Raw genomic sequence first — 26,704 nt, forward strand, 5'->3', positions numbered from 1 at the left:
AGAGTAGCCATGCAGCAGATGTGATTTTTAAGCCTAGGCGGTGCTGCTGCATGACTAGGTGATCATAAAGGCACATAAAACAGCTCAGGCTTTTGGGAGATGTGTAGAAACAGATGGTGTGGTTTTGAATGTTTAATGAGACTGAGACATTGGAGGAGGGTCTAGGAACACTGGGTGAATATTGGCTTTTTGAGGAGGCTTTTGGAGATGGGAGAGATTAGAAGATATATATAATGGAGTGATCATGGAGGGAGATAATTTGGGAGAGGTGAGATTATTGCAGTGGGAGCATATACACATAAATTAATAGGAAGGCAAGCTTTATTAGTTCTGTTGCTTGTGAAACAACTTGTTTCATACTGTATTTTTAATATTTTGTAATGATTTTTTTCTTATAGTGAATATGAGTGGTTTTGAATGATAGGCAAATGATAGAGTGATACACACTTAACACTTTTATACACAATTATTCTCATGCTTCATTCTCAGCACTCATCTTACCATTTTTTATAAGCAAGCAGCTTCAAAAAAATGTTTAAGAATAAAGAAGGTACAGCACAATAACAAGAAGAAATACCCTAGTCTGCATTGCTTTTTAGAAGAAAATCAGCACTGCTGGTGAGACACAATTAGCAAAAGTACAGTGCAAGAATTAGATTTCATTTCTTCCTGCAATATATCTAACTGATTGTATAAAACAGCTACTGATAAACACACCTGGTATGGACTACGTATTCCTGGAAAGGTTAAACTTATCAAAGAGAGAAAAAATGCAACTTAATTTATCAAATTCCAATAATAATATTAATGGCTTCGTATTAATTAATGTAAATGTTTGCTTTGTTTTTTCAGGATTACCTGTTTTTTCAGTAAAACAGATAAACAGGATTCACCAAGTCGTAAAGTCTTTTGCCCATCCATCCATAAATAAGCTTCCAATTATTTTGAAATATACTAGCTGAGAACTCAGTGCTGAGTTGAGAGTATTTAATACAGTTTGATCTTCTCTGATGCAGAGAAGCCTGTATAAGTCAGATCTCCTTGTCAGGTGTTACCTATTTTGAAAGCTCTCTACTCAGTCAATGCAGAAAAGGCTCACCTTGAAGTAATCACTCTTCAAAGCTTATGTTCAGGTTTCTTCTCTCTTGCTTTAGTAGTTGTTATTAATATTTTGCATCAGGAACACCACATGACAAAAATACCAGTAATCACATTTTTTTAAGTGATATTAGGAAAAAATTCACTCTTTCTTATGAACAGTTTCTGCGTTGCTTAAAAAATGGGACTGTCTTTCTTTAAAACAATAACAAAAAACCAGGCCTGACCAGCTGTATTTATCATTTGATTTATTTCATCCACTTAAAACTTAACTTGTAGAGCTAACACAATCTTGTGATCCAGGGAACAAAACTTATGACTGACATGGTTTGATAACCCAGATCTTCTGTAGTAGGTAAAATAGGAAAGAGACTCCTCAAAAATTTTTTTTGACCATAAGCACACTCAGAGTGATGTTAGTCCAGTTGTTCAGGGAGGAATAATGATGCATAACTGCAAATCTATAATGTATCAACTTCTTTTTTTCCCCCTTGTTCCTTTTTTTTCTGAAGTGCAAATATGACTTTTGCTGGATATGCTTAGAAGAATGGAAGAAGCACAGCTCTTCCACTGGAGGCTACTACAGATGCACTCGCTATGAGGTTATTCAACATGTAGAGGAACAGTCCAAGGAGATGACAGTAGAGGTAACAAATGAATATGTGTGTTTGAAAAATAGCACTAAGGCTCCAATTTTCTATTTAGGTTAAGTTTCATCAAAATTCTTCCAAAACCGAGTTCTAAATGGAAAAATACAACCTTAAATATATCAAAGAGACAGAAAGAAAACACTGCTTATTTGTGGATAGAAACATAAGATTTGATTCTGCTTTTGGCTTTGGTAACAACCACTGGTGCCTTTACTCAAATAATTTTACTTCTCTGTGTCATGGTTTCCTTTTGTGAAATGGGTATGCTGGTACTGTAATTAGTTGCTGTGCACTACAGAAGAGATGCCTTAATTTTGGCATTTGGAAAGTCTGCTTAAATAGCATGCGCACACAGTGTATCAACTCTTTGGCTACGGTATTTGCAGACTTGTGAATTTCAAAAATTATATTTGTCTCTTTACTTACATGACACTCATCAGCATTGTGTACAATACTTTATGTGTAGTGGGAATAGAAACAGTTGGTTATGTAATTATATCTAATAGTGATTGCTAAATTAAATCATAAGATTTATCCTGGTTTCTTTTGTTTCCGCATTATTTTCCAGGCTGAAAAGAAGCATAGAAGATTTCAAGAGCTTGATAGGTTTATGCACTATTACACAAGATTTAAGAACCATGAACTTAGCTACCAGGTGTGGGTCAAGCCATTTTTACTAATTTTTGTTTCTATTTTATTAATCCAGAAATAATTATCTTACTGTATTTTATTTGTTTTCTTTTTCTAGTTAGAACAGCGCCTTCTAAAAACAGCCAAAGAAAAGATGGAGCAGTTGAGTAAAGCTCTCAGTGGAAGTAAGTATTTGCTGTGATCTATGAATTTGATTTGAAATCCAATCAACTCTGTTATGGCTAAACTTTTTTTTTTTTGGATAGAGCTCAAATCAATCTGCTGTGTGATGTGATCCCTCCGGTACTAGAATTCATAAGCAGTGGATGAAAGCTAAATGTACAGTAAATCTTACCTATTCCAAAGACTCAAGGAGAAAGTAGCATTAGTAAGGAAGAAGCTCATATTCTGTGCTTACTTCTTTTAGTAAGAACACTGTGTAGTCATTGAGAACCTGCTGCTGTTTACTTGAAAAATATTAAACTGACATGCATGTAAATTTTATTTTGGAGGAAAACTCTTACCCTAAAAGAAATGCTGACATCAGCAGGAAAATATTTGCACAATGCTTGTTTCATCTTACAGCTGAGGGAGGCTGTCCTGATACCACATTCATTGAAGATGCAGTGCAAGAGCTTCTAAAAACTCGCCGCATTCTTAAGTGTTCTTATCCGTATGGATTCTTTTTGGAGCCTAAAAGCACAAAGAAAGAAATATTTGAACTTATGCAGGTAATACATGCATATATTTTGCTTTTCTAATGTTACTTTTTTTTTTTTTAATATTAGCTATTGGTGTCTTTTTGCCATTTTTGTACTGTAAAACTGATGTACCGTTTTTGTATTTGTAACCAAGTTTGGAAAATTAGTGCATTTTTATTACCCTGTGACACAGCAGCTTTTAGTTCAATTTTAGAACGAATGAAAAACAACACTTCACTGAAAAAGGAAAGGGATAAGGACAAGTGGAAGGGGAAAGAAAGAAAATTATTTACTGTTAATCTGCTTTCTGAGGATAACATTTTAGCTTCAGTCTTCATCTCCTTCTCTAGCACCTCTTTCCTATCTTTTCCTAATAATGTATCTGACAAGTGGGTGGGAGCAAAACTGGGGAGTGCCTGGGAAGCACTGGCATCAGCGGCAGGGGCTGCTGCCTCCTTTCCTTTCCTTTAGGGCCCCTTGAAGATGTGCAATATGTGTGAGTGCAGGGAAGCCCTACTCCAAGCTGGAGGGCAGCATTTAGGTCAGTAAAGGGGTAGGCTAGAAGGGCAGACATTTTGGGGTATTTTGGTATTTCAAATGGTATTTCCAGAAAAATGCATATCATTGTGCTCAGTATTTATAGTGTAGAGCTCTACCCGATTTTCATTTCATTGCAAAATTATTTTATTCTGTATTTGTTAACTATTGCAGACAGACCTAGAAATGGTCACTGAAGACCTTGCACAGAAAGTGAACAGGCCTTACCTTCGGACTCCTCGCCATAAAATAATCCGTGCAGCTTGTCTTGTGCAGCAGAAACGGCAAGAGTTCCTGGCCTCTGTGGCCCGTGGTGTTGCTCCTGCAGACTCGCCAGAAGCACCCAGGCGCAGGTAATCCAAACAAAATACTGTGCACGTCAGAAGAGTTCACTGATAGCTGCCAAAGTGCGTGAATCCACTGTCATTCTTTGACAGTGAGGTAAAGTGGAGCTGATAAACGTGGTGGTCGTAAATCACCAGATAGTGACATTTTCTTGGGCATTTGATCCTTGTGGAATTACAGCTTTTCACTGAGGAAAAATGTATTTGAGAGTCACTGCTCTCTATGTTGCGGCCTAAATTGCTTCCCCATTTGTGATATATTAATGATTAGACGTCGTGGCTTCCATTTCACTTTTTTTCCTTCAAGATTGTCACTAAATACCTAGTACACTCCAAAAATCTGTAAGTATTTGCTAAAAATATCAAGCAGTTCTGGATTAGTCAACAATTTAATTGTATGGTTTTCTAAATTAATTTTGAGGTAAGAATTAAAGCAGAAGACTTGCTAAGTTTAGAGAGTTACAATTGCACTGCTTTTTAGATGTTGATAGGTTTTGAAGCTTTGGAGGTTGTTCATACTTTGTTCTACTTCTAAATTTTATGGTATATCTCTTCATTTTATAGCTTTGCTGGTGGAACATGGGATTGGGAATATTTAGGATTTGCATCCCCCGAGGTAAACTATTTCTTTTTATTTTTTTAACTTAGTTCTGCATATTCTAGCAGGTATGATTGCATTCTGCATGAAGAGCTTCCTTATTTTGATTCAAAGCATTTCAAGTTGGTTTAAGCTTACCATTTTATTTATTTCACAATAGAAGGAAATATATGCATAGCTAATTGTGCAATGACTGTAAACAATGCCTCTAACATGGCTATAGCTATTTAAGGGGGCATTAGACAAGTTATGTTATATTCATCATTTTCCAAGTACATAACCAGTTTTAAAATTGTATATAAACTGGTGTCTATGTGCTGAGGAACCTTCAAGTAATAAATATATGAAATTGTGTAGATTACTTTTGAATGCAACATCAATTCAGCACAATTTGACAAAAAGTCTAAGAAATTTCCATCCTTCTGTAACAATCCAACAAAAACATACAGGCATACACCTAAATATTGTTAGCCTTTTTAATTGTTATGTATTGAAGTGGGATGGAAATTGCGTACTCAAATGAGATGAATTACTGCTACTTAACCAAGAATGAAAATTGTAATTTTTAAAGTGAATATTCCACTATCTATATATGGGAAAGAGTAAATAATTTTCAAGACTCTGCACTGAAATATGAGAAGCTTCCTACAAAGCTATCCTTTATCATCTTAATTTTTATTTAATATTTTGAGAACATTAAAGCATTCCGTTAGGAAGGAAACTTCATGTCAACATTTCCTTGGTGCTGTTTTCTTTCTAGCTAGTCATTTTAAAGCATCCTGGAAAACTCCATGTACTTTTTCTATATATTTCCTTTGCTATTGTTGTTGGTGAGCATCACGCTGGTGAGAAAATAGCTTGCTTCTCTACAAAAGATCAACTTGCTTCTCCTGTCTAGTTCCTCTAGTCCTTTCTTTTGAAATAATTCCACATTTGATAATGTCAAACTCATTGTGATGTTACTGTATCATCAGTGGAACTGGATATGAGAAAAAGCTGGTAAGAAATATGTTGATCAGCTATTTAGCAGTAGGTGCCATTGCAGTCATGCTTAGATGATTGCTTATGAGTTTTTGTGATTTGCCTAAATGTGGCACTGTATGATGCAAGTTGGTTTCTTTGCTACGTAGCTATCAAGGATACTTGCAACCACCTATGCTAAAGGAATTTTGTAGAATGAATGATGGTCATCTTTGTTTATTTTAGTGAATTTCACTACAAAATTTTTGACACAGAGCTGTACTATTACTGACAAGTAGTAGAATGTCTGTGTATGCCAGATTATTACAGAAAACAAAATCTTACTGGCTTTAGCAAGCAACGCTGCTTGTTGTAGACTATTATGTGAAACCATGGTGTTCCTACCCAATAAAAGTAAAACTCCTTTTGTTCACATGTATAAAATTGTTCCAAGTAATCAGAAGTAAAATTTTATCAGTAGTAATCAAGATATCTTTCTAAAGGTTAAAAAGCAACCACAAGTTAAATGGCTATTGGTAAAATCTATTATTTTATTGCAAACAGATAAGAGATAAGATCTGATATGACTAATAAATCTTAGTGTTCAGTGATCACTTATCATTATTCCATATCCAATTCATAGTTATATAATTACATATTTTTAAAATAATTAAGTTATATTGTTTCATATCAAGATTTGATTCTGGTTTTTGGGGCACCGCCTTCCATTTAGAAAATCCCTGAGCTCCCTAGGAGCTGGAAGAATATTTTAGAGAAGAATCACTTCATGTTTGCCTTGGGTTTTATGCTGTTCTGTAGGCTAACAAGCATCTACTACTAACCACTGTTGAAGACAGAATATTGGGCTAAATGGACCTTTTGTCTGGTCCAGTACAGCTATTTTTATGTTCTTACAATTTTCATGGATCTTCTTACATAGATAAAAATCTGCCCACACTGATCATTTTGTGACTATTCTTTTTGGCTTGCATATGTCATTATGCATAAGAACTTGGTCTGAAACACTTCATGGAAAGACAACATGCCATCATAATACCATCAAAATTGATAAGGTCATTGTGTAAGAGAAATGACACTTCTGGATTTAAATTTTAGATACTTTAGATGTTGAGATATTCTAGGATGAAGAGTTAATGTAAGAAAGGAAAGCTAATGGTAGTGTTATTTTTCCCAAGTCATCTGGCCAAATGCAGCCTTTGGATTACAGATTTCCCAGCCTGGGGTTTAGGGAAGAAAATAGCAATATTCTTTTCCGAAGAGAAGAGCTAGTACCTGTGTGTATATTTTTATTGCCTTGTGTAAATGATTAACAAGAAATCTTACAAGAGATCTTACCTACACAGTCAGGTTCAGTGTCAGCTGAACTAACCAGAAAGCATATCTGGAAATTTGCCTTAAACCATAAAATCAGTCTCTTAATATTAGGAAAGGTATGGAAATCAAAACATTTATTTCCAAGTATTAAGATAATTAACCCTTGGGATGTTAGCTTGATATGGCCAAAAGTGAGTCTTTTCCATAAATGTTATAGAAACTGTCTTTGGTAAATACACACAACGTGCAAAATTACAGGCTGCAGGAGTTCAAATCCATATGGTATGGCTCAACAGCAGCTCAAATTAGGCAAAAATAGAGGAGATTTGTAATTCATGGAATAAAAATCATCCAAGACTGTTCAGTAGAAGAGTATCAGCTGTGACTTAAGAAGTTCCTGAGCCATAGTGTCCTGGAGGCTGGGAAAAGTATAACAAGTCCCGGTGTACATCTGCCAGCTTTCTGTAGTCTTCCAAAGGTTATTTTCTACTGGCCATTGCTGGCAACAGGGACCCTGAGATAATCTATTGTTCTAATTCAGACTAATTGTTTTCAAGTTCTAAAATCACTAAGTGTATATTTATTAAAAAGTGTGTTGATATGTGTGTATATAAAGTTTGGCATCGAAGCTTTTAAACAAAAAATGTGTATGTGGAACTCTTTAAAAAGGGAGATTGCAAGTATTAAAATGTCGGTAATACATCAAGTATTTTTCTTTGCTAATTCATTGTTTTATAGATCTAGGATTACCTTGGATTTTTTTTATTATTTATTTTAAGCATTGCATGATATAACTTGCAATTTATTTTTCTGAAAACAGGTGATTTTATAATAAACCTATAAAATCACACATTTTTTATAAAAATGTGGTGCTTGTTACATCAGAAAAATATTACTGCATGCTGCCCTGTATTTTGTAACCTTTGGTTTATGCAGGAATATGCTGAATTTCAGTATCGGAGGAGGCATAGACAGCGTCGACGTGGAGACATGCACAGTCTGCTGAGTAATACTCCGGATCCTGATGACCCCAGTGAGAGTACATTAGGTATGTTCCTGCCTGGGGCTGTTTTTTCTCTCTTCCTACTTCAGAAATTGTGACCACAGTGTTTGTTCTTCTGTGGATGCACTTTAAAGAAGTTTCAGATACATTGCTGTGTTTTCCAGGATACAACATAAAGGCTTATTTTTGCATTTTCATATGTGGTCTCCCCTAAGCCTTCTTTTCTGAAGGCTGAGAGAACTGCGTTTGTTCAGCCCTGTTCACCATGTTCCAGTATTTAAAGGGTGGCTACAAGGAAGATGGAGACTCCCTTTTTACAAGGAGTCGCGTAGAAAAGATGAGGGATAATGGGCACAAGTTACTCCTGGGCAGATTCCGATGGGACACAAGAGGAAAATTTTTCACAATGCGAACCATCGGCCATTGGAGTAATCTCCCCAGGGAAGTGGTGGATTCCCCAACACTGGACACTTATAAGATTCAGCAGGACAGGGTGCTGGGCCATCTTGTCTAGGCCGTGCTTTTGCCAAGAAAGGTTGGATCAGATGATCCTTGAGGTCTCTTCCAACCTGGTATTCTATGATTCTATGGTGATTCTATGAAGTGTTGCTGACTTCATTGTGGCTGCTCCTCTTTTTAAAGAGAAATGCATTGATCTTCCCACTAATGACTCCTCAGCTATTTAGAGCAGGTTTGCTTTTCTGAAGAAATTTTGAAGAGCACATACTTCATATGACAGTCTTATCTATATACCAGCTCTTTTATGCCAATTAAAAGGACCAGTTGTGCATAAAGAGTGTAGAAGAGGGTTCCCCTGCTACAGGCCTGCTAGAAGATAGTCAGAAGGCTGTATTTCAAAACCCTGCTCAGAAACTCCTGTATTGGCAAAGACAGCCAGGAAACAAGATGGCATGGGCTACGACTTCCAGCATGCTGCTCTTCTAAGCAGTGCTACTGCTGGTAGTGCAGGCGCTTAAGGTCACTGTAACTTGGCCGTCTGGGCTGTCTCCATTCTGCCAGGAGCTTTTGCAAAGGTGCAAAAATAGCTCGAGTCCAAATCATACTGTGACGCTGTTTCTTCAGAGCTGCCAGTTGTGTGCTCGGTCTCTAAGCCATGCTGCACAAACTCTCATCTCTGTGTCTCATGAACTTAAGTCTTATACATAAGCTTGTCCTTTAAAAACAAAAAGAGAAATCCTTTACTGAGGAGAAATAAACAAATGCATTCTTTATTTTAGAAACAGTAAAAAGAATTTTGGTCAGCTTTGGTCCTTCCCTGTTACAAGTAAAATGCAAAACCATCTTGTTAGTTTGAGGACTAGAATTTGACTGAACACTTGGATATTGTAGTGATGACCAGTGCATACTGTTAAAGCATGCAAGAGAGAATTAGTTTCATTTTGAGTTTTGAAGTGGAAAATTCCATTTCCGAAGTCGAGAGAGTTACATTTATTTTTATTACAGAGCAGTTTTTCTGGAAACAGCATTTTACTTCTATTTTTTTGTTGGTTGTGTTAAGACAACAGCAATGTTAGGGATTGCTGAGGTATACACTAACGACTCTACTCTTAATTGTGCTGCAATGTTATGGTAAAAATTAATGTAATGTTAACATTACAGCTGATTTGTTGTCCTTAAAAGAATAGAGAAATGGGCAAACTTTGGTTGTAATCTACCTGTAAATGCATCCTGTATTGTGTCCATGTGCAGTATTTTTCAGGACTTTCCATAAATCATGTATGTGCCTTAGAAGCACTTTGCCCCTCCTGCCAATGGGCTCATGCTCCTGATGGCATACCCCATCCTCTCAAAGAGAAGAAGAAGGGTATTGAGAGCAGAAAGGCACAAATGAACCAGGCAGTCACTCCTAAAACAGTGGGACTGGTGTTTTGCCACTGTGTAGGAGCTGGTGTGGAAGGAGTGTTTTGGATTATGTCATTCAGAGTGAATAAAGGAGTAAAATTACACAGCTGGAATCCAAAAGGAAGGAAGAGATTCTGTCAGTAAATAATAGTGGAGAAGGCTTCCTCACTGGTTCTTCAACAGTTTTTGTTTCAATTGCCCAAACAGACACTCAGGAAGGTGGCAGTAGTAGAAGACATGGCACCTCCATGGTGAGTTCAGCTTCTATGGGTATTCTGCACAGCTCTTCGCTTCATGACTATACCCCTGTCAGTCACTCTGAAAACCAGGATTCTCTTCAGGTATCTCCCCTAATCTCTTTTCCATTCTCTCTGCTTTGCTTGCCTTCCTCTGCTCTGCTTTTCTGTGTCATTTTGTCTCTGCAAATTTTCTTAATTCTTCAATGAGAAAGGGAGAATCTAGGACAACAAATTATACATTTACACCGGTAAGAATTGCTAAACAATCACTAATGTAACAATAGTCACCTTTTAAATTCTGTTGTCAACTGTGTCAGTAAAAATTGATTCTGATAAATGACATGTAGGAATAATGAATGAATTTCAGATTTGAGCCCAAATCACATTTAATCCAAAATATGTAGCAAGATGAAAGGTTTATTCTGAAAGCAACCTTATGTATTTCCACAGGCTCTGAGTTCTTTGGATGAAGATGACCCAAACATCCTGCTAGCTATTCAGTTATCATTACAAGAATCTGGCTTGGCCATAGATGAAGAAACCAGAGACTTTCTAAATAACGAGGCATCTTTAGGAGCAATAGGTACCTCTTTGCCTACAAGATTGGACTCTGCTCCCATAAGTATAGATAACCCAAGAGGCGCTTTGAGCAGCTCTGAGCTGTTAGAACTTGGTGACAGTCTGATGAGACTAGGTGCAGGCAATGATCCCTTTTCAGCTGATCGTCTTCATTCACACCCCTGCAGCGATACAAGAAGTGGATTATACTCAACATCTAGTGACGCTGATTCCAGCAGTCAAGATCCCAATACCAATGAAAATCTACTTGGAAATATTATGGCCTGGTTTCATGACATGAACCCACAGAGTATTGCTCTGATCCCCTCAACAAGTACAGAAACAGATGAGGATTCACAGCAACCCAGTACTGAAGATGGGTCAGCAGGGCAACCAAATCTTATAGACACAGGGCTGGAGCCTCAGGAAGAGCATGCACTATTTGAGGATGCACTCAAAAACGAAGGCAGAGGAACCCAAACAGAGGAAAGCACTTCTGAAGAAAACATTATTCCAGGTGAAACAGTATCACAAAGTGGTGATAGTAACAGGGAGGTAACAAGCACCCTGGATGCTTCAGGAGATACTTCAAGTCATACTCCTCAAACCTCAAGTGAATGGATTGAACGTGTGCATCTGGTATGAATAAAAACTAAATCTGGAGTAAATGAATGGCGGTGACAGATGGTACAGTATGTGGAGTAAGCATTATGGAGGCTTTGATCCACATAATTACAGCTCAGTTGTAACCACTGACGTAACAACGGATATTTAGGAGTTCTCTTGAATTGTAGTTCTTTATAATAATGTGAACCTTTCAAGGAATATCCTTTGCATTTAATTAGGTAGTATTTGCCTTTTTGCTCTCAAGAAAAAGGAATAAGTAGGTTGTATTCCACATTCCTAATACAATGCAGCATCTGTTTAGCCTTAGGTTGATGATCCTTCACTTGAAAGTACGGATTAAAGGCTTACACTGATTATTTTGGTTGGTTTTCCTAAGAAATAGTTTATTCCGTTTTTTAGAACTCGTTCTTTCACCAAAATAACATTTAGCAATTCATTTGCGTTTTGTTTTTGTTTTCCATAACTTTTCCTTACTCATTTTTCATTTTTGTTAGCAGTGTGAACGGAGGTATTTAATGCTTCTCTTTAGTACTGCTCCAGGAACAAGTTTTAGGGGATATTGTTTCCCATTAAAATCAAAGATTTTTTCATGTCTATTTACAGTCCGAATGTGCCAAACTGTGAATAGTTAGCTGGCAGTAGCCTAACGAAACAGTGCAGTGTTACTCTATCCAACTAATCCCACAATTCTTAGCAGTGAAAGAAACCACTGGGTAGCATTGCTTCTCTAAATTTAACTGGCATGTGTTGCCATGGTGACTGCATTTAATTAAATGTAGCCTGTATCTTAAGTTAATAAAACCTAATGCTGCTGTTAAACAGTTATTTTAAATATTAAAATACAGTGAGTTAGCAACAGCTATGCTGTATTTTAAGAGACACTTTAATGGAAGTGCAATCATAGTTCTTTGTTTTCATAATTCTACAAAGCATTCTATGCACTAATAGTGCGATTACTTTTAATGATAACATTTTGTAAAAGTATAGGAATACAGAATTTTCATATATTAGCCAGTCCCACCGTTAAAGTTCGGACAACACATTCTGCTCAACATGTTACGGTGCCTTTGCCTAACCCAACTGGATAGTTGCCACAGTTAAACAAGTAATTCAAATTCAGTGTCTGTTCTGGAGTAACTATGCTATTAATTGCAAAGACCTCCATAAAACCACCCATGGCCTTGCCTTTACAGTAAATAACTAAATGTTCAGTCAGTGTTTTTGCATAAACAAAACACTGCTAGGTATTTGTCCAATTGCACAATATTCATTTGCTGTGTGATTACTGTTTAGTGTAAAAAAATAATAATAAAACACAAAAAACCCTTTTCCTAGTTGTTGTACCGTGAAAAAAAAATACTGGTTTTAGATTTGCTTAAAAGCATAAATCTACAGTTAGTGAGATACAATGGTACAGTATGTAATTACAACTAGAGTAAGTTGTTGAAATGGCTGTTTTAATTACATATAATCAAAACTTGTCATAACACGAGCAAATTACATACACTCCATTTTAAGTTTTGCTTAACTGTTACCAGAGATTTGTTGATATGATATAAAAGTTTATTACTACTGAGTGTGTATAGGCAAGTGTCATGATAGCAAAGTTTATGTATTGATTACTGTGAGTTCAAGTGAGTGTTTTGGTAACTAATTCATGCAAATCCAGCTTTTGAACCTTGCAGTCACAAGGTTCATATTAGTAAAAAATGAAATAAGAATATTTTACCCTTACCCCATAAAAATCTGGTTCATTTTGCAGGCATCTTTAGAGAGAATGGAACAGAATAATCTCAAATCATTTTCCAATTTTCCCTCTAGCTGCCCTACTCCTGACATAATCATGAACCTTCGGACATCTTTGAAAAATACCTATTTTAAATAGTTTTACGGTATATAACCCTTCAACTAAAACAGTTCTTCGTGAGCTGTCATCATGAATTGGTCTGAAAGTTGTACAACTCACATAGCTTCCTTGAATTGTAATTTCTGAATAGAAAGATTCTCACAAAAAGATTGTGTATTGCATTGAGATGTCTTGCAAAGTTACAGTAAGATATGTAAGAGTGCTCTCTGTGAAGATAGTGAAGTTTGTGGGTTCTGGTTTTTTGTAATTTGGTTGGGTTGTGCAGTATATCCATTGTTTCCGTGTTACTCTTATGAGCATGAAATTAGCCTATTAAATTTGTATTTTCTTGGTACTTATTTTAACACCACAGTCATTGACTTTACAATTCAAAAATAAAGTTTGGCAAGACTATTTTGTAAACCTGTTAATTTTATAATGTAAAAAAATTACTCTAACCTTGAATTGTTATTTGCACTTTCATAGTCTATACTTGATACATTCCCACTTTATATACAAGTAGGATACTACAACCATGTAGATGTTTGGCCAAATGAATGCTGTTAATAATATGTAAAATTCTTTGATTAAACATTTATTACTTAAACTAATTCCGTTCTGTCTCATTACATCTTAGACTTATAGTAGCAGATTCTTAAGACTGATGACAGACATTTTTAGGATATGTTCAGTCCTGTGCCAGATTAGCTGGGGACCATATAGTAAGTTGAATGTTTTGATTTGTACATATAAGGTACCTATATTCATTAACCTTTGAAAACAAAATCTAAAATAGACAATTTTGTCTTAAATAGACAATTTTGTCTTAATTGCTACAGCCGTATTGTGCACTTGTTTTTTGTAAAGAGTAATGCCTTGTAATTACAAATAGTGGTGCTACAGAGAGTGGGGGGACTAATTTTAGAGGAAGATCCTGTTAATTAGTGTTACTTAAGTGCCACTTAATATCCAGTCTCCATTGTTACCAGGAAATTCCAGACTGCCTCTGCTACATTAACAGGCACTAAACTGTTCTGTTCATTGTTACAGTAATTTAATTAGCTTCCTCCAACAAGCATGCCAAGATGCTGGAGAGCTTCTAAAATCTAAAGTACAAAGTTGGATTAGTCACTGCAAGGCACTTTGCATCACCTGCTGCTGTGGTGTCACTGCATATGCTGCAATTAGCAAGTACTGAGTTTTACTAAGATCGTGAGTATCAGAAGAGAGATTTTTGGTTTTATGGCAGCTAGAACATACTAATAGATATACAAATTTAGAACATACTTTCTGAAGTGTTTAAAATCACAATATGCTTCAAGATCAGACGCCCCCACAGCCCAGTTTCAGAGATTGTTTATCAAGGGAAATTTCACTATTACCTTCTCCTCCTTCTCTTCCTCTCTCCCAGCACACACAAGGCATCCCACTGTAATACTCACAGAGGCTGGCAAGAATGGAAGCCAAACATGTTTAATGTTTATGATAGCTAGGATATAATGATAGCTAGTTTCTTTACTAAAAATTGTCTAGACAATCTACTCAGAATTAGACAATATACTGTTTATTGTCCTTATTACTCTTCTGTAGATCAGCCAGATATGGAAACTTGAAAGATGTAGAGAAGCCAGTGATGATGGAACACTGAGTGTCATTTTTACCATCTCGTCCTCTTAACTGAAGAGTAAAGCACAAGATGTGCATCAAAAGGAGGAGGTGGATCCCCTGTAAATACTGCATAAAGCTACGTTTGCTGGCAGTCTTTGTATGAGGGCAAAGAAATGAATGAAGGCTTGACTTTCTGCAATGATATGCTTTCACTCCACTTCAAAAAATAAGCAAGTGTAGACTTTATACTATTCTCCAAATATATAACCACATAAAACAATTTAAGTAGTTCATAAAAAATTACTAAAAAGAGAGTAACAGAGTAAAGAAAAAATGTTTCCTAAATTAACTGCAAAGCCCTTTTTTCCTCAACTCTTCATAGATACTTAAGGTTACATCTCACCAACAAAATGTTAAAGCTAATTGTTAACAGGATGGTGTTATTTTAAAATTATGCAGGTCTTGATCTTTACAGAGTCCTTTCTGCAGTGAAATACGAACCTGAGAAGGTGTTTTGCATATATTTTTTCTTTTTAGGTCATTTGCATAAATATCCAGGTAAATGGAATATAAGCAAGAAAATGTTTAATATATCCAGATGGATGTTCAGTGCTGCAAATATATAATCTTCAGGATTCAGATGATAGTGCTATTTTCATCCAAGCATAAGTGACATATCCACCACAAGATACTGGAAAAAAGATGGAGGATTTTGTCTTGGGGTTTTTACATAGGAATTGTTCACTATGTAAGAATGATTTACCTTTACATAAGTGGTTTTAAGGCATATTTATCAGTTTATGAACGCAGGTGTTTTTCTATGAGCAGCAGTGAACATAACTATTCAAATTATTCATCAGTTCTATTTTGGCCACTGCACCTTCTGCTCTAATTATCAGATCAATTTTATTTCTAGTAATCTATTTGAAAAAAAGGTCTTGCTCAGACGCTAGCATTTTTACTCTGCAAATGCCACAGTCAGTCTTGCTGTCCACATTTTTTAGCATGGCAGTCCATGTAGCCAACATCATCACCTTTAGGGAAACAAACAGCAATGTCATATTAATTAGCCAGCCAAGATTCACTAATGCAATTGCAAAGATTACTAGAATTTATACATGTTATAGCAGAAACCTTTACATTCTGCAATTAAAAAAAAAAAATCTTATTTTGAAATTGATCATCTTTATTTTCTGTTCAGGCATCTGGAGTTTGAGGCCCTCCTTCTGACCATGATGTCTTTACGTATAATTCAGCAGTAGGCACCCACTTAAAATTCCAGTTCTGTTTTTTGGAGCATATACAGACAGTGTTATTGAGCACAGCAGTCCAAATTCTGCTTGGCTATAATTTAGCCATCCAACTCCATTCTCCATGATTTGAGATTAACTGTCCCAGAAGGCAGAAGAAATTGGTAGACTCTTTGATGGTCTAAGTAAAAACCACATTTACTCTATTTGTATGAAGTGAGCACAATATACATGGCACAGAAAGAAACATTAGGATGTAGACATTTAGGGTGTATATAATGTTTATTCATTATACAAGGAGATACATAAGAGATTTAGATGAAGTAAATTCCCCTTGATACACAGCCAGTCTTGATGGATTTTTGCACTTTCTGCTCTAGGTCTTCTCCCAAATAGTGTTAGAGATTTAAACTACAGAAGTGGGTGAGATAACACCAGAGATGCACTTTGAATAGACTATCAAAATACTATACTAAAGACTACTGTTCCAATAGGACATAACCTATTCGTAGCTACTGTTAAAAAAACAAAGGACAAAACATTTTTCATAAATTATCTTACTCTGCTCTGTAGACTTACACTGGAAATCTTTACACTGAAACATAATAGCAATTTGTTATGTAAAGAAAATATGTCCTCTTATAATTTCCTATTACATTGCTATTTTCTTGCCTGTCAGCCCTCCTAAGTTTTGCTTGAGTGCAGGGCTTCTGCTATATCAACACAGCACAGCAGTTTCATCTTTGAAGAAACTTCAGTGAATTCAAATAAGGATGAGTGTAGTTCTACATTCCATTGTAATAACAAAGTAGAGAAAGGTTGAAGTTCACTAACAGACCCAGACAAGGAATAAAACAGGGACTGCAGGAAAAACTCCTGGACTAAACCATGGGAAAATATCCTAGGCAAGTTTGAACTGGTTGCAGAATCCAACAAATAGATCAACGTGCTGCAAAGCTTCATGGAAAATGAGGTATGCTCACAATTGTCTCATGTACTCACAAGTATACTTGCCACTGCAGGATGTCACAAAGAATGCCAAAGGCCACCGGTGCTAAGCTCAGAACCGGGAACATTTCAGGAAGTACAGTGAAGTCCCACTGGAGATATTGAATGAAACTCTGGCTCAGTTTATTGCCTACTACAGCAAGTCCTTTGACTAGTGTATGAAGAGACAAAAAGTCAGAAAATTATACCATGAGCCTACCACCTTTCAGGAGTCTGGAAAGGCTCTAACTACACAGTTCCTCAGAAACAGGGACTCCCCATGCAATATATAGAACTGCAGCCACAGAAGGACTTGAGCACCACATTAAAAAATGCAGCTGAGGCTGCATCAGAAGCAGGGGAGCTGCCTACCCCAGAAGAGAAGTTCATTAAAAAATACTACAATGACAATCCCAAGTAACCTCTTAAGTGCAGCTGACTGAAAAGGACAAATTTCTGTCATGTTTTTGAAATCTAAGTGTAAAACAGTAATAAACTGGCAAAGGTAAATAACTGAGCTTGGTTTGCACTTAGTATGACATCTTATACAACTGGCAGATCTCCTTTATATATTTTTACTAATTAAGTAAAGAGAAAGTCTATGTGATTAACAAGTTAATTTACATGCACAGTGGGAATGTGCACGTGTGCCTTTAGGAATCAGTGTTGACTGGCTTATAATGGAGACGTGAAAACATTCTATAACAAAAAACATACATAAAGAAAATTAACTTCCTTAGTCACAGTTAACAGCAGTACCGACTTTTGTCACTAGTGCAAAGAGAGAGAATCCCAAAGTCACAAGTGAGGTTGCACCCAAGGAACATCATATTGCATCAGCATCGTAAAGGCTAAAAAAAAAGCATAACGTATTTTTAGTGGCATGCAGTTTAGCTGGGACCACTAACTCAAATTCTTTTCCAAGACTTATGTTAAAACTGCTCCAAGCATTAGATCCTTAAGAACTCGCTCAAATGAAGCAGAAACAGTAACCTGTGAAGATAACCTGTTAAGCAGAAAGCCTGTACTACAGAATCCCCATTTGCAAGAAGATACAATAGCGAAAAACTGTCAACTGTTACAAAAATAAGTCCTGAGAGCCTGAACTGACAAAAGATGACAACTGCAGAAATGCTAACTTTTGTTAAAAGGTGTATTTTTGCTGTTCTTTTATCACAGAAGCATTTTGGAGTACAAATGAAGTAGTTCGAGAGACAGCTTTAACATGCTTTAAAAGAACAAAATACTTGTGGTCATGATATGTTATCTCTGCCATTGCTTGCCCTAGCCATGTACCATGAGGCCAAAAACCAAAGCCCTCACAAAATCTGGGGTTAGTTCTTGGCTCTACCACACACTTAAATGAGTAATTAAGACCCAGAAGTTGCAAAGATAGATGCATGCTACTTACGCAAGTAATAATTGTGCAATATGTTTCAATAGCAACATCATTTTTAGCTATGGGAATTAAGAGAATAAAACCTGCTTTTCTCACAAGAGACCTAATAAGTACAGAACCTTACTATAGGACCATGTGGAAATGCAAAGTGCACCAGTCAGTCAGATTCATACCAAACTACATGCATTTACAACACAAATATTTCTGGAGAAGCACTCCAGGTGCATCCTCTGCAGCTGACTGTAGAACAGTGACACAGAGAAAATTAGAATAAAGGATTCTTCAGATGTGAGCCAGCAGACTATAGGATAGCAGTAGGAAGCTAAGAGGAAGCAATGCAGTTAAATCCACTGCAGAACAATTCAACTACTTAAGCAGGAGATGCACAGAGTCTGTGTGGATGTGCCTCTCTTCCAATAAATAACCAACATCCCCCCCGAAAGCTCCCAAGAAGAAATGACTCTGCACTGACAGCCAGTGTGTCACTAACATTCACACTCCCACTCCCCAGGTGGAGCCAGCGTTTTGTTTTCTCCACTTCTCTATCCTGTCTATTTACATTTGAAGTCCCTCAGAGCAGGGATGTGTTCTGATGACTTCAAAGAGCTTAGCCAAGAGCACCCCTTTCTTTTATTGAGGCAAAAATAAAATAAAGTGGAAATATGCATTAATTGGAAGAAAATAGATTTACTCCTCAGCTTTAGCTGAGCACCCTTGTCTTTTATTGAAGCAAAAATAAAATAAAGTGGAAATATGCATTAATTGGAAGAAAATAGATTTACTCCTCAGCTTTAGCTGAGCTTACACCATGCAAAATCCCTCAGCTAAATCAGTCATTTCCAATTCCAATCAGGCCACAGTCTAACAGTTGCCTTTCAACCCCCTTCAGCTTCAAATAGAGTCTAGTTCTATTAAGGAGAATCAGGAAACTGTAGAGGATGCTCAAAATTTAGGACCAACCTTGTCAAACTTGAGATCCTCCAGAGAGAAACCTAGAGAGGGGTACTTCTAAGAAGTCCTGAGCTCCCATCCCCTGCTACCCATAACTACAGGGTATTCAGCAACTCTCAAATCAGAACATTTCAACTATTGCCTACATAAAGAGTTAAGTATCAAGTAATAAAAAAAGTTAATCCATGCTCATTTTATTGGGCGTAACTAAACTAAAAGACATGCTGTTTTAAATTTTTGACAAAATATCCTAACCACTGCTCTTTCTGTTACCTTTCAGGCTAGGTCGGGAGTGATCAAACAGCACTGGCAGCAATCCCTGCCTCTCCATCATGGTAACACTAATGGCCTTTCACAAGGACAACAGAATAATCATACTAAGTGCACTGTAATTCCAAGGTGTCATTTACCGAAGTTGCATTGAAATGACAATCATTAATGAAGCCCCACTTTGTCAAGAAATACTGAATTAAAACTCTTTTCTGCCAACATTACATAAATATGGTTGGCTACATTATGGTTACATTACATAAACATTACATAAATATGAATTAGCTTAAATTATCACCTCAAATTACGTTTCATAAAGCTTGAGCATTTTTTTTTCATTCAAGTTATTATTTAAAAGCAGAAGAAAAAATCAGAGTGGATAAATTATCAGAACAATATACAGTAGCATATTTAATTAGAATATACAGATATATGTAAAACAGATGCATCCTACATTCATGGCAGAAGAGGAAAAGACTCTGCAGCATTGTTTTGGAAAGACCAAAAGGGAAGAAGCTGAGAGTGGGGAAGATGGTAAAAAGGCTACAGTAAAACTGAAGCTGAAAAAACCCAACTATTTCCAAATATACTTGTTATCCATTAACACTGTATCTTATCAAATTCACAGAATAAAAACCTTCATAAATTATTAGGTACTTACTTGGGCAGAAATGGACACCATCACCCATTTCTACCCCATTTCCATGCAGACCAGTGATGCTATGCCAACATGACAGTGCTGAGGGGGCCCCAGCAGCGGCGAACTTCTGAGGGCGGTTGGGAAGAAAAGCGGGCAGAATCTGCAAGAAAAGTAGTAGGAAGAGTTTAAAGGTCTCTCTGAGATCACTGATCTGCCAGATAATAACATAAAACTACAGAGGGATGGATTAAAGAAGCAGAGAAAAAAAAATAACAACCCAGGAACTATGAACAGTTTGAAAGGAGATGAAGGTAAAACAGGATTTAAATCAAAACACGGAAATAAATTTGGCACCTGAGACAACAAAGTCAAAGCTGGTACAGAAGAGAGGATTGCAAGAGGTTAGGCGTAGATGCCCATGAGTCAGTACCAACCCAGGCAAGCCACGGAGACAGTAACAACCGGGAACTGCGCCCTCCAGCACTGCACGCTGCATAGAGTGGAGCATCTGTAAACAGATCCCTGCAAATTATGTCTATTAATTTTGCAATTGTTACCATAATACCATTGAATGAAATAGCCTCTATTTTACATAAAATAATAATTTGATTTTAGCAGGATCATTTTCCTCTATGTAAAAAGTCTTATTAAAGAAAAAAATGATTTGTTCTTTGTGTCCACTGAGAACAAGACAAAAAGAAATCAACTTAATTTGCACCAAAGGTTTAAATAAAATCTAAGGATGAAGGATGACAGCTAAGTATGGAAACTAAGAGGCTGTAAATCTTTGTGTGTGAGTGGGCATTTCTTTCTTAACATCAGACTAGAGAAACATCTATAAGGGATGGCTTGGGGCCATGTAAGTTGCATGAAGGTGAGGAACCACTGTTAGATCCATGGTTCCTGCATTTAGCTGGCAAAGCTTCACAAAGACATGTGTTCATTCCCTAGTCTTTTAAATTATTTGATACGTGACTAAGGGTCCATGCAAAAGGGGCTGTTGGCTTAATGAAGACCAAAGCTGGCGCATGTTGAGGGTAAGATTCACAGTCACTATTACCCTGAATCAGAACGACTATTTGAGTCCATCTCTTGTCCTCTGGTTTTCTGGTGAGTGGGAAGGATGACAGTAGTACATCTTCGGATGATGGAGTCCAGCATGCCCCTGCAAATGGGAATGGAGCAGGTACTGGAGGCAGCTTCTGTGCTGTGCTACACCCGTCGGGCCTCCCCCTTGACGGCCACTGGTTCTCGCCGGGATGGCAAGGACACTGCTCTCTCTGTCACGGTTTTTGCTGAGGTAGGACATGTGCCCTGCTTGGGACAGGGACTCTTTCTCTTTGGGGACCGAGAGCCAACACTCGCTGTCTGCCATTTCTGACGGAAACAGCCTTTACGCTGCCAGGACATAGACCCATGGCTCTCCGCTCTGGCCCCAGAACCCCCCCGGCAAGCCGTGGCCCCAACTACACCGGCAGGGCCGGGCCGGGCCGCAGCCGCCCACCTCTGCCGGCGCCCAAGCGCGGCGGGCCCGGCCGCCGGCGGGAGGCGGTGCCCCGCGGGGCTCGGCACGGCGGGCGCTGAGGCGAGGCGAGGCGAGGCGGGCCGCAGCCGCCCCCCGGCGGCAGGCGGCCCCGCAGCCAGCAGAGGGCAGGGCCGGCCGCCCCGCTCCTCGCCTCGCCGCAGCGACATCCGCCGCCGGCGGGAAGGGGCCGGCGCCGGGGCCGGTGTTGGCGCCGCGCTCCCCCCGTCTCGCTGCCAGGGGCCGCGGGCCCCGCCGCCGGCCGCAGGATGCCGCTGGGGCTGAAGCCCACCTGCAGCGTGTGCCGCAGCACGTCCTCCTCCATGTGGAAGAAGGGCGGCCAGGGCGAGATCCTGTGTAACAACTGCACGGCCCGCTCCGCGCCGCCCGGGCCCGCCGCCTTTGCCACCACCTCGGCCGCCGCCCAGCACAGCAACGGCGGAGGCGGCGGGAAGCAGGTGAGCCCGCCGGGGCCGAGACCCAGCTCCGCGCCCAGACCCGGTCGCGGCGGGGCGGGCAGGGGCGGGCCGGCCGTACCCCTCCCGCCCGGGGCAGCGGCCTTCCGTGTGTTTATTCGGTAATTCCCCCCCTAGAGTAAGCAGGAGATCCACCGGCGGTCTGCGCGGCTGAGGAACACCAAGTACAAGTCAGCGCCCGCCGCGGAGAAGAAGGTTTCCACGAAGGGCAAGGGAAGGAGGCACATCTTTAAGTTAAAAAACGTAAGGTGGTGTGTGGCTTTTTGCAGCTGGGAGGGGAAGTGGCGGGCTGCAGGGCCACCGCGGGCTGGGGCTGCCCTGTGGCGGGGCGGGGCAGGCCCGGAGCCCTCTCTCGTCCCCTGACGAGACGCCTCCCCTCGGCGCGCCCACAGGGCCCGGCCCCCCCAGGTTCACCTTGCCGGTGCGTCGGAGCCCAGCGCGGAGTTTTGCAGCTCCTGTCGCAAAATCAGACCGAAACCTGGATAGGAAGTGGCTGTGATCAGTGTCAGAGTCGGTTTATTCCTCAGTAGTATGGGCACGCCTGCCTGTGTGATTCACTGGTCCGCACAGCATCCAGTCCTTCAGGCTCGTTTCTTGAGGGAAGGAGTTTTGTGTAAATAGAAGCCAGTCCTGTGAATTTAGTACTCACTTCTCCACTTAAAATCCTGAGAATGAAAATGTTAGCTTAATTGTTTTCAATTTTAAAGTACAAATGTTTGAAATGTTTGCACCCGATTTCTTGTATTTACTAATTTTCTAAGAAGGTAATGTATCAGCATGTTGCCTAAAAGGAAAAAAACAACCTGGAATTATATTACATGGTTGGTTTGTTTTAACGCTTTTGATTTTCCATTTCTGTGTTCTTTTCTTAGCCCATCAAGGCTCCCGAGTCTGTATCCACTATAATTACAGCAGAATCAATCTTTTATAAGGTATGGTTTATGCAAGTTTGTTTGCAAAAACGGTCTTGCTGTTTCTATTTCCAATCTCAAAAGTCACCATGGAGGGTGAAAGCACTAGGGATGTATTCACAGAAACTGTTCTTCCTTGCTTAGCAGTTGTGTGGGATTTTGCTCTGCCTTATGTCATTGCCGTTAAGTCTTGCAAGGTAGTTCACCACAGTCGTTTACTTGGTTGTCATTGTCCCATTTTTTCTTCCAAGAAAAAGATGCATCTGGTTTCCTTAGTAATTATGGCAATTGAGGTTTTAAAGTTTTAACTTGCACTGTGGAGAGGTCAAGCAAAAGTGACTATAGCTGATTATTTAAATTTGTGCAATGTTTCCTATCTTAGGTGCAGAGAATATTGCCTGTAGAGGGGATGGGTTGCACTGCCCTAACATCTAAACTGGCTCCCGTTTCAGAGCTGGGTGCAAGCAGTCTCGAGCACCCTGGGCACAAGATCTGTTGACTATTGCAATGAAAGCGGAAGCTAGCCTTCTCGCATTCGTGCTTGAGAGCATTTTTGCCAGCATGCCAAGGTGTTAGTGTTTTGAAGTTCTGAAATTTGCTTTTGTTTCCTGGTAGTACAAACAAACGATTTGAAATGTCTTCTCCCGCAGAGAAAAGGTCAGGATAGCTACTGGGAGACTGCATAGCCAAAGGAGAAGTGGTAGACTGAGCTTCCGTATGCGCTCTAGAGACCTGATGCTTCGTGTGTCACATCAGAGATGAATCTCTGTTTGCTGCTGACTAGTTCGGAAGAGAATTGATGTCTTTTCTTGCGTGTTTTTGTTTTTTTCAGAAATTCCTAAGAGTTATGTCAAAATTTTATTTAACCTGATCTATTTATGCAAAATGTTTCTATTTCAATACTTTGCTGTGTTGTTGAGAAGGGGATTGTTTGGGGTTTTTGAGGTCTTTTAAATCTCTTTTAAAAACAAAGCCCTCCTGGATGATGCTTGGCAAACTCTGATATTGATAGTGCAGGCACTGCATTGTGCTGTGCAACGCTGTCGTAACGTGAAGTGAGTTGCCTTTGCTGTGCTGCCTCACACACTACAGAGCACCGTGGAAGGTGGCAAGAGGTGGATCTGTGTTTTGGGACTCCTTTGCATTCAAATGAGTGAACTTCATCATACACAGAAAGCTGCTTTCCCTGCACACATGGGGAAATTCCTACAGTTACTTTTTCTAGAAAGTGGTGTTGCACTCTTCTAATTCTGACAGAATGCGACCATCTCCACTCTGCAGACAGGAGGCATAGCCTCAGACTCCTAGGTGTTGGGTGATTGTGCACAAGCAGTGCTGACGACTGCTTAGGTGAGACAGCACTCCATCTTACGCCACCGTTCTTTTGCGTGTGGCTGAATTAAGGCTGTCTTTCAAGACTGGGGTAATTTGAGATAATTTAAGATACTGATACTTAAGATATGAATCAGAATCACAGAATGGAGCTTCTAAAATCAGATTGTTTGATTTAGTTATCGTTTGTATGTCTTCTAGGGTGTATACTATCAAATTGGAGATGTTGTTTCAGTGGTTGATGAGCAGGATGGAAAAACATACTACGCTCAGATCCGTGGGTTTATTCAGGACCAATACTGTGAAAAGAGTGCTGCACTAACCTGGCTCATTCCTACGCAAGCCAGCCCCAAAGATTGTTTTGACCCAGCATCCTATATCATAGGTAATCTCTAAGCCTTCATTTTATGCAACTGCTTATGTGTGCCTAGACTAATGCAGAGTTATATTTTTTAAATGAACTTTTTAGCTTGTCAAGATCATTTATGCAATTTCCACGTTAGACCCTAATCCTGTAAGCATCTCGTTTACTTCAATAACCTTTTTTATTTATCTTATGTATATAACATGATTAGCACTACTGCAGTGAGTGTGATTATCTGAGTACTTGTGCTCACGGGCACAATTATAGTCTTGCAGCTTTAAAGATCAAATTATTACTCCATAGATAGAATCAAAGTTATTACAGTATAAACCTGATATACCAGGCCAAGCTGTTTCTTTTAAAGTGACCTGAATTAGCTGATCTCCATCTTGGGTACTTAAAATACATAGCGTGCAAGTACTGGCATAGAGAGTGTTCTGCTACTGATTATAAAATTATTCATAATTCAGAAAAGTCCTTTTGACAGGCAGGCCACAAATAGTATCTATTTAAAATATATTAACTAAAGTACTTCACTCAAATAACTGAATGCTTGACATGGAAAAAAAAAACCCAAACCATCAGCCCAGCAAAAATAAAGGTACAGGTTTCTTGCCTAGTATTTGAGGCTACTTTGCCAGGAAAGTAATTGATTGAAAAGGCACATTCTCTAAGGGATGATGGCTGTTGTTGCATATTTTTAAGGTCTGCATATTCCAATTTTATGCCTTTAAATTTTGTCTTTGAAGATTATTTATTTTTTTCCTAGGACCAGAAGAAGATCTCCCAAGGAAAATGGAATATTTAGAATTTGTTTGCCATGCACCTTCGGAATATTTCAAATCTCGATCATCTCCCTTCCCTACTGTTCCTACAAGACCAGAGAAGGGCTATATATGGACTCATGTGGGACCTACTCCTGCAATCTCCATTAAAGAAACTGTTACTAATAATTTATAATTTTTTAAAGGAATACTTTGGATGAGTTATTTTGGGTGTATTCTCAGGTCTGTGAACCCCATACAAGAAGTTTAAAAAAATTATAAAATGTTCATTTTACTTTATGGATTATGGTATTTATTTATTTTAAATTATATCAGATCTTTAAAGTGGAAGTTTTCTTTCCATTTGATGCGTCATTTCTGTGCTCTGTTCTTCAGACATTGTTGCTCATTTTGGGACAAAACCACAAGTTTCATGTCATCTTCGACTTTGGTGAGCAAATAATTGAGTTCTGAAAGTTGCCTTTAGTGTTCTTATTTTCTAACTTACTTTCCAAAAAAGGAGTTAAAAGACATACTCTTCATCATCCAGCACTTTATACACTTGTTTAATTTAGTTAACTGTGACTGCAGTTTTTGTTTACTTCTTAAATAATTTAAGACTAGCTTCCAATAAACACTAAGCTTGGTCAGTGATGCAGTTAACAGTTTTCTGTCACACTGGAGAGGAGTGATCTACGTAGATTTCTCTTCTTCAGACTAAAACCTATCATCTGTGAGGCAGTACTCTATTTAATGGTCACCTTTTAAGGGAATTATGTTCAGCTGAACCTAAAACGTGGGCCTATGTATGTAGCTTCCTGCTAAACTTTGTTTATATAAGGGGATAGGTTTCTTGGAAAGCTGGATGCAGATTTAAAAATTAGTGTTATTTGACTTTGCCATTCTGGCATCCTCATGACAGAAATGTATCTTCGTTTCCTGAGCAAGCCAACGTATGATTTGAGTTTCATGTTGTCACTATTTGTGTGTGTGTTAGCTTGGTCTCTTAAAATTGATTTTAAATTGTTTTTTCAGTCTTTGCAGTTAACGATGGTAAGAAAAAATCCTCAAGCAATTCAAATGAAAAAAACATTTTCTAAGGGAAATAAAGACTAATTTTATATATTGACAGTCTCAGTATACCAATGAAAACACTTAAATAGCAGAACGGGAAAAATGCCACATACTAAAATACCAATGTTAAAGTTTTCTGCACTAAGCTTTTTACAAGCCAGTCAGCT

At 38.5% G+C, this 26,704-nt stretch overlaps 2 protein-coding genes and 1 long non-coding RNA gene across 5 annotated transcripts in view; 2 read left to right on the forward strand and 1 right to left on the reverse strand.

Moving 5' to 3' along the window:
* ANKIB1 (ankyrin repeat and IBR domain containing 1) overlaps window positions 1-13,596 on the forward strand; it is a 97,776-nt gene extending 84,180 nt beyond the window's left edge. The window contains exons 12-20 of one of the 3 annotated variants that reach the window (XM_075492805.1): window positions 1,611-1,745; window positions 2,317-2,403; window positions 2,497-2,563; window positions 2,964-3,109; window positions 3,791-3,969; window positions 4,525-4,576; window positions 7,790-7,901; window positions 9,927-10,060; window positions 10,409-13,596. In XM_075492805.1, the coding sequence (XP_075348920.1) occupies window positions 1,611-1,745; window positions 2,317-2,403; window positions 2,497-2,563; window positions 2,964-3,109; window positions 3,791-3,969; window positions 4,525-4,576; window positions 7,790-7,901; window positions 9,927-10,060; window positions 10,409-11,161 (1,665 nt within the window). In that variant the 3' untranslated portion in view covers window positions 11,162-13,596. The remainder of the gene's footprint in view (window positions 1-1,610; window positions 1,746-2,316; window positions 2,404-2,496; window positions 2,564-2,963; window positions 3,110-3,790; window positions 3,970-4,524; window positions 4,577-7,789; window positions 7,902-9,926; window positions 10,061-10,408) is intronic. The other 2 variants (XM_075492806.1, XM_075492807.1) reach the window with 2 other exon arrangements.
* Window positions 13,597-17,557: 3,961 nt separating this feature from the next.
* Window positions 17,558-22,626, reverse strand: LOC142405415 (uncharacterized). Its single transcript, XR_012774174.1, has 3 exons — window positions 22,507-22,626; window positions 20,116-20,254; window positions 17,558-17,685 (listed from the first exon to the last, which is right to left on the reverse strand). It is a non-coding gene; the product is annotated as an uncharacterized LOC142405415 (long non-coding RNA).
* Window positions 21,756-25,758, forward strand: GATAD1 (GATA zinc finger domain containing 1). Its single transcript, XM_075492810.1, has 5 exons — window positions 21,756-22,074; window positions 22,210-22,335; window positions 22,965-23,024; window positions 24,537-24,720; window positions 25,469-25,758. Exons 1-5 carry the CDS (start codon window positions 21,886-21,888, stop codon window positions 25,657-25,659), a joined length of 750 nt encoding a protein of 249 aa, XP_075348925.1. The 5' UTR covers window positions 21,756-21,885; the 3' UTR covers window positions 25,660-25,758.
* Window positions 25,759-26,704: the final 946 nt, after the last annotated feature.

The sequence above is a fragment of the Mycteria americana genome, chromosome 2 (genome assembly GCF_035582795.1).
Source record: "Mycteria americana isolate JAX WOST 10 ecotype Jacksonville Zoo and Gardens chromosome 2, USCA_MyAme_1.0, whole genome shotgun sequence".
Lineage (NCBI taxonomy): Eukaryota > Metazoa > Chordata > Aves > Ciconiiformes > Ciconiidae > Mycteria > Mycteria americana.

Excerpts from the sequence above, each read along its gene's own strand:
- GATAD1 (XM_075492810.1), top strand. The coding sequence starts at position 21,886 with ATGCCGCTGGGGCTGAAGCCCACCTGCAGCGTGTGCCGCAGCACGTCC. Across the intron at positions 22,336-22,964 it reads ACATCTTTAAGTTAAAAAAC|CCCATCAAGGCTCCCGAGTC; the intron begins GTAAGGTGGTGT and ends TTCTTTTCTTAG. Across the intron at positions 23,025-24,536 it reads CAGAATCAATCTTTTATAAG|GGTGTATACTATCAAATTGG; the intron begins GTATGGTTTATG and ends TATGTCTTCTAG.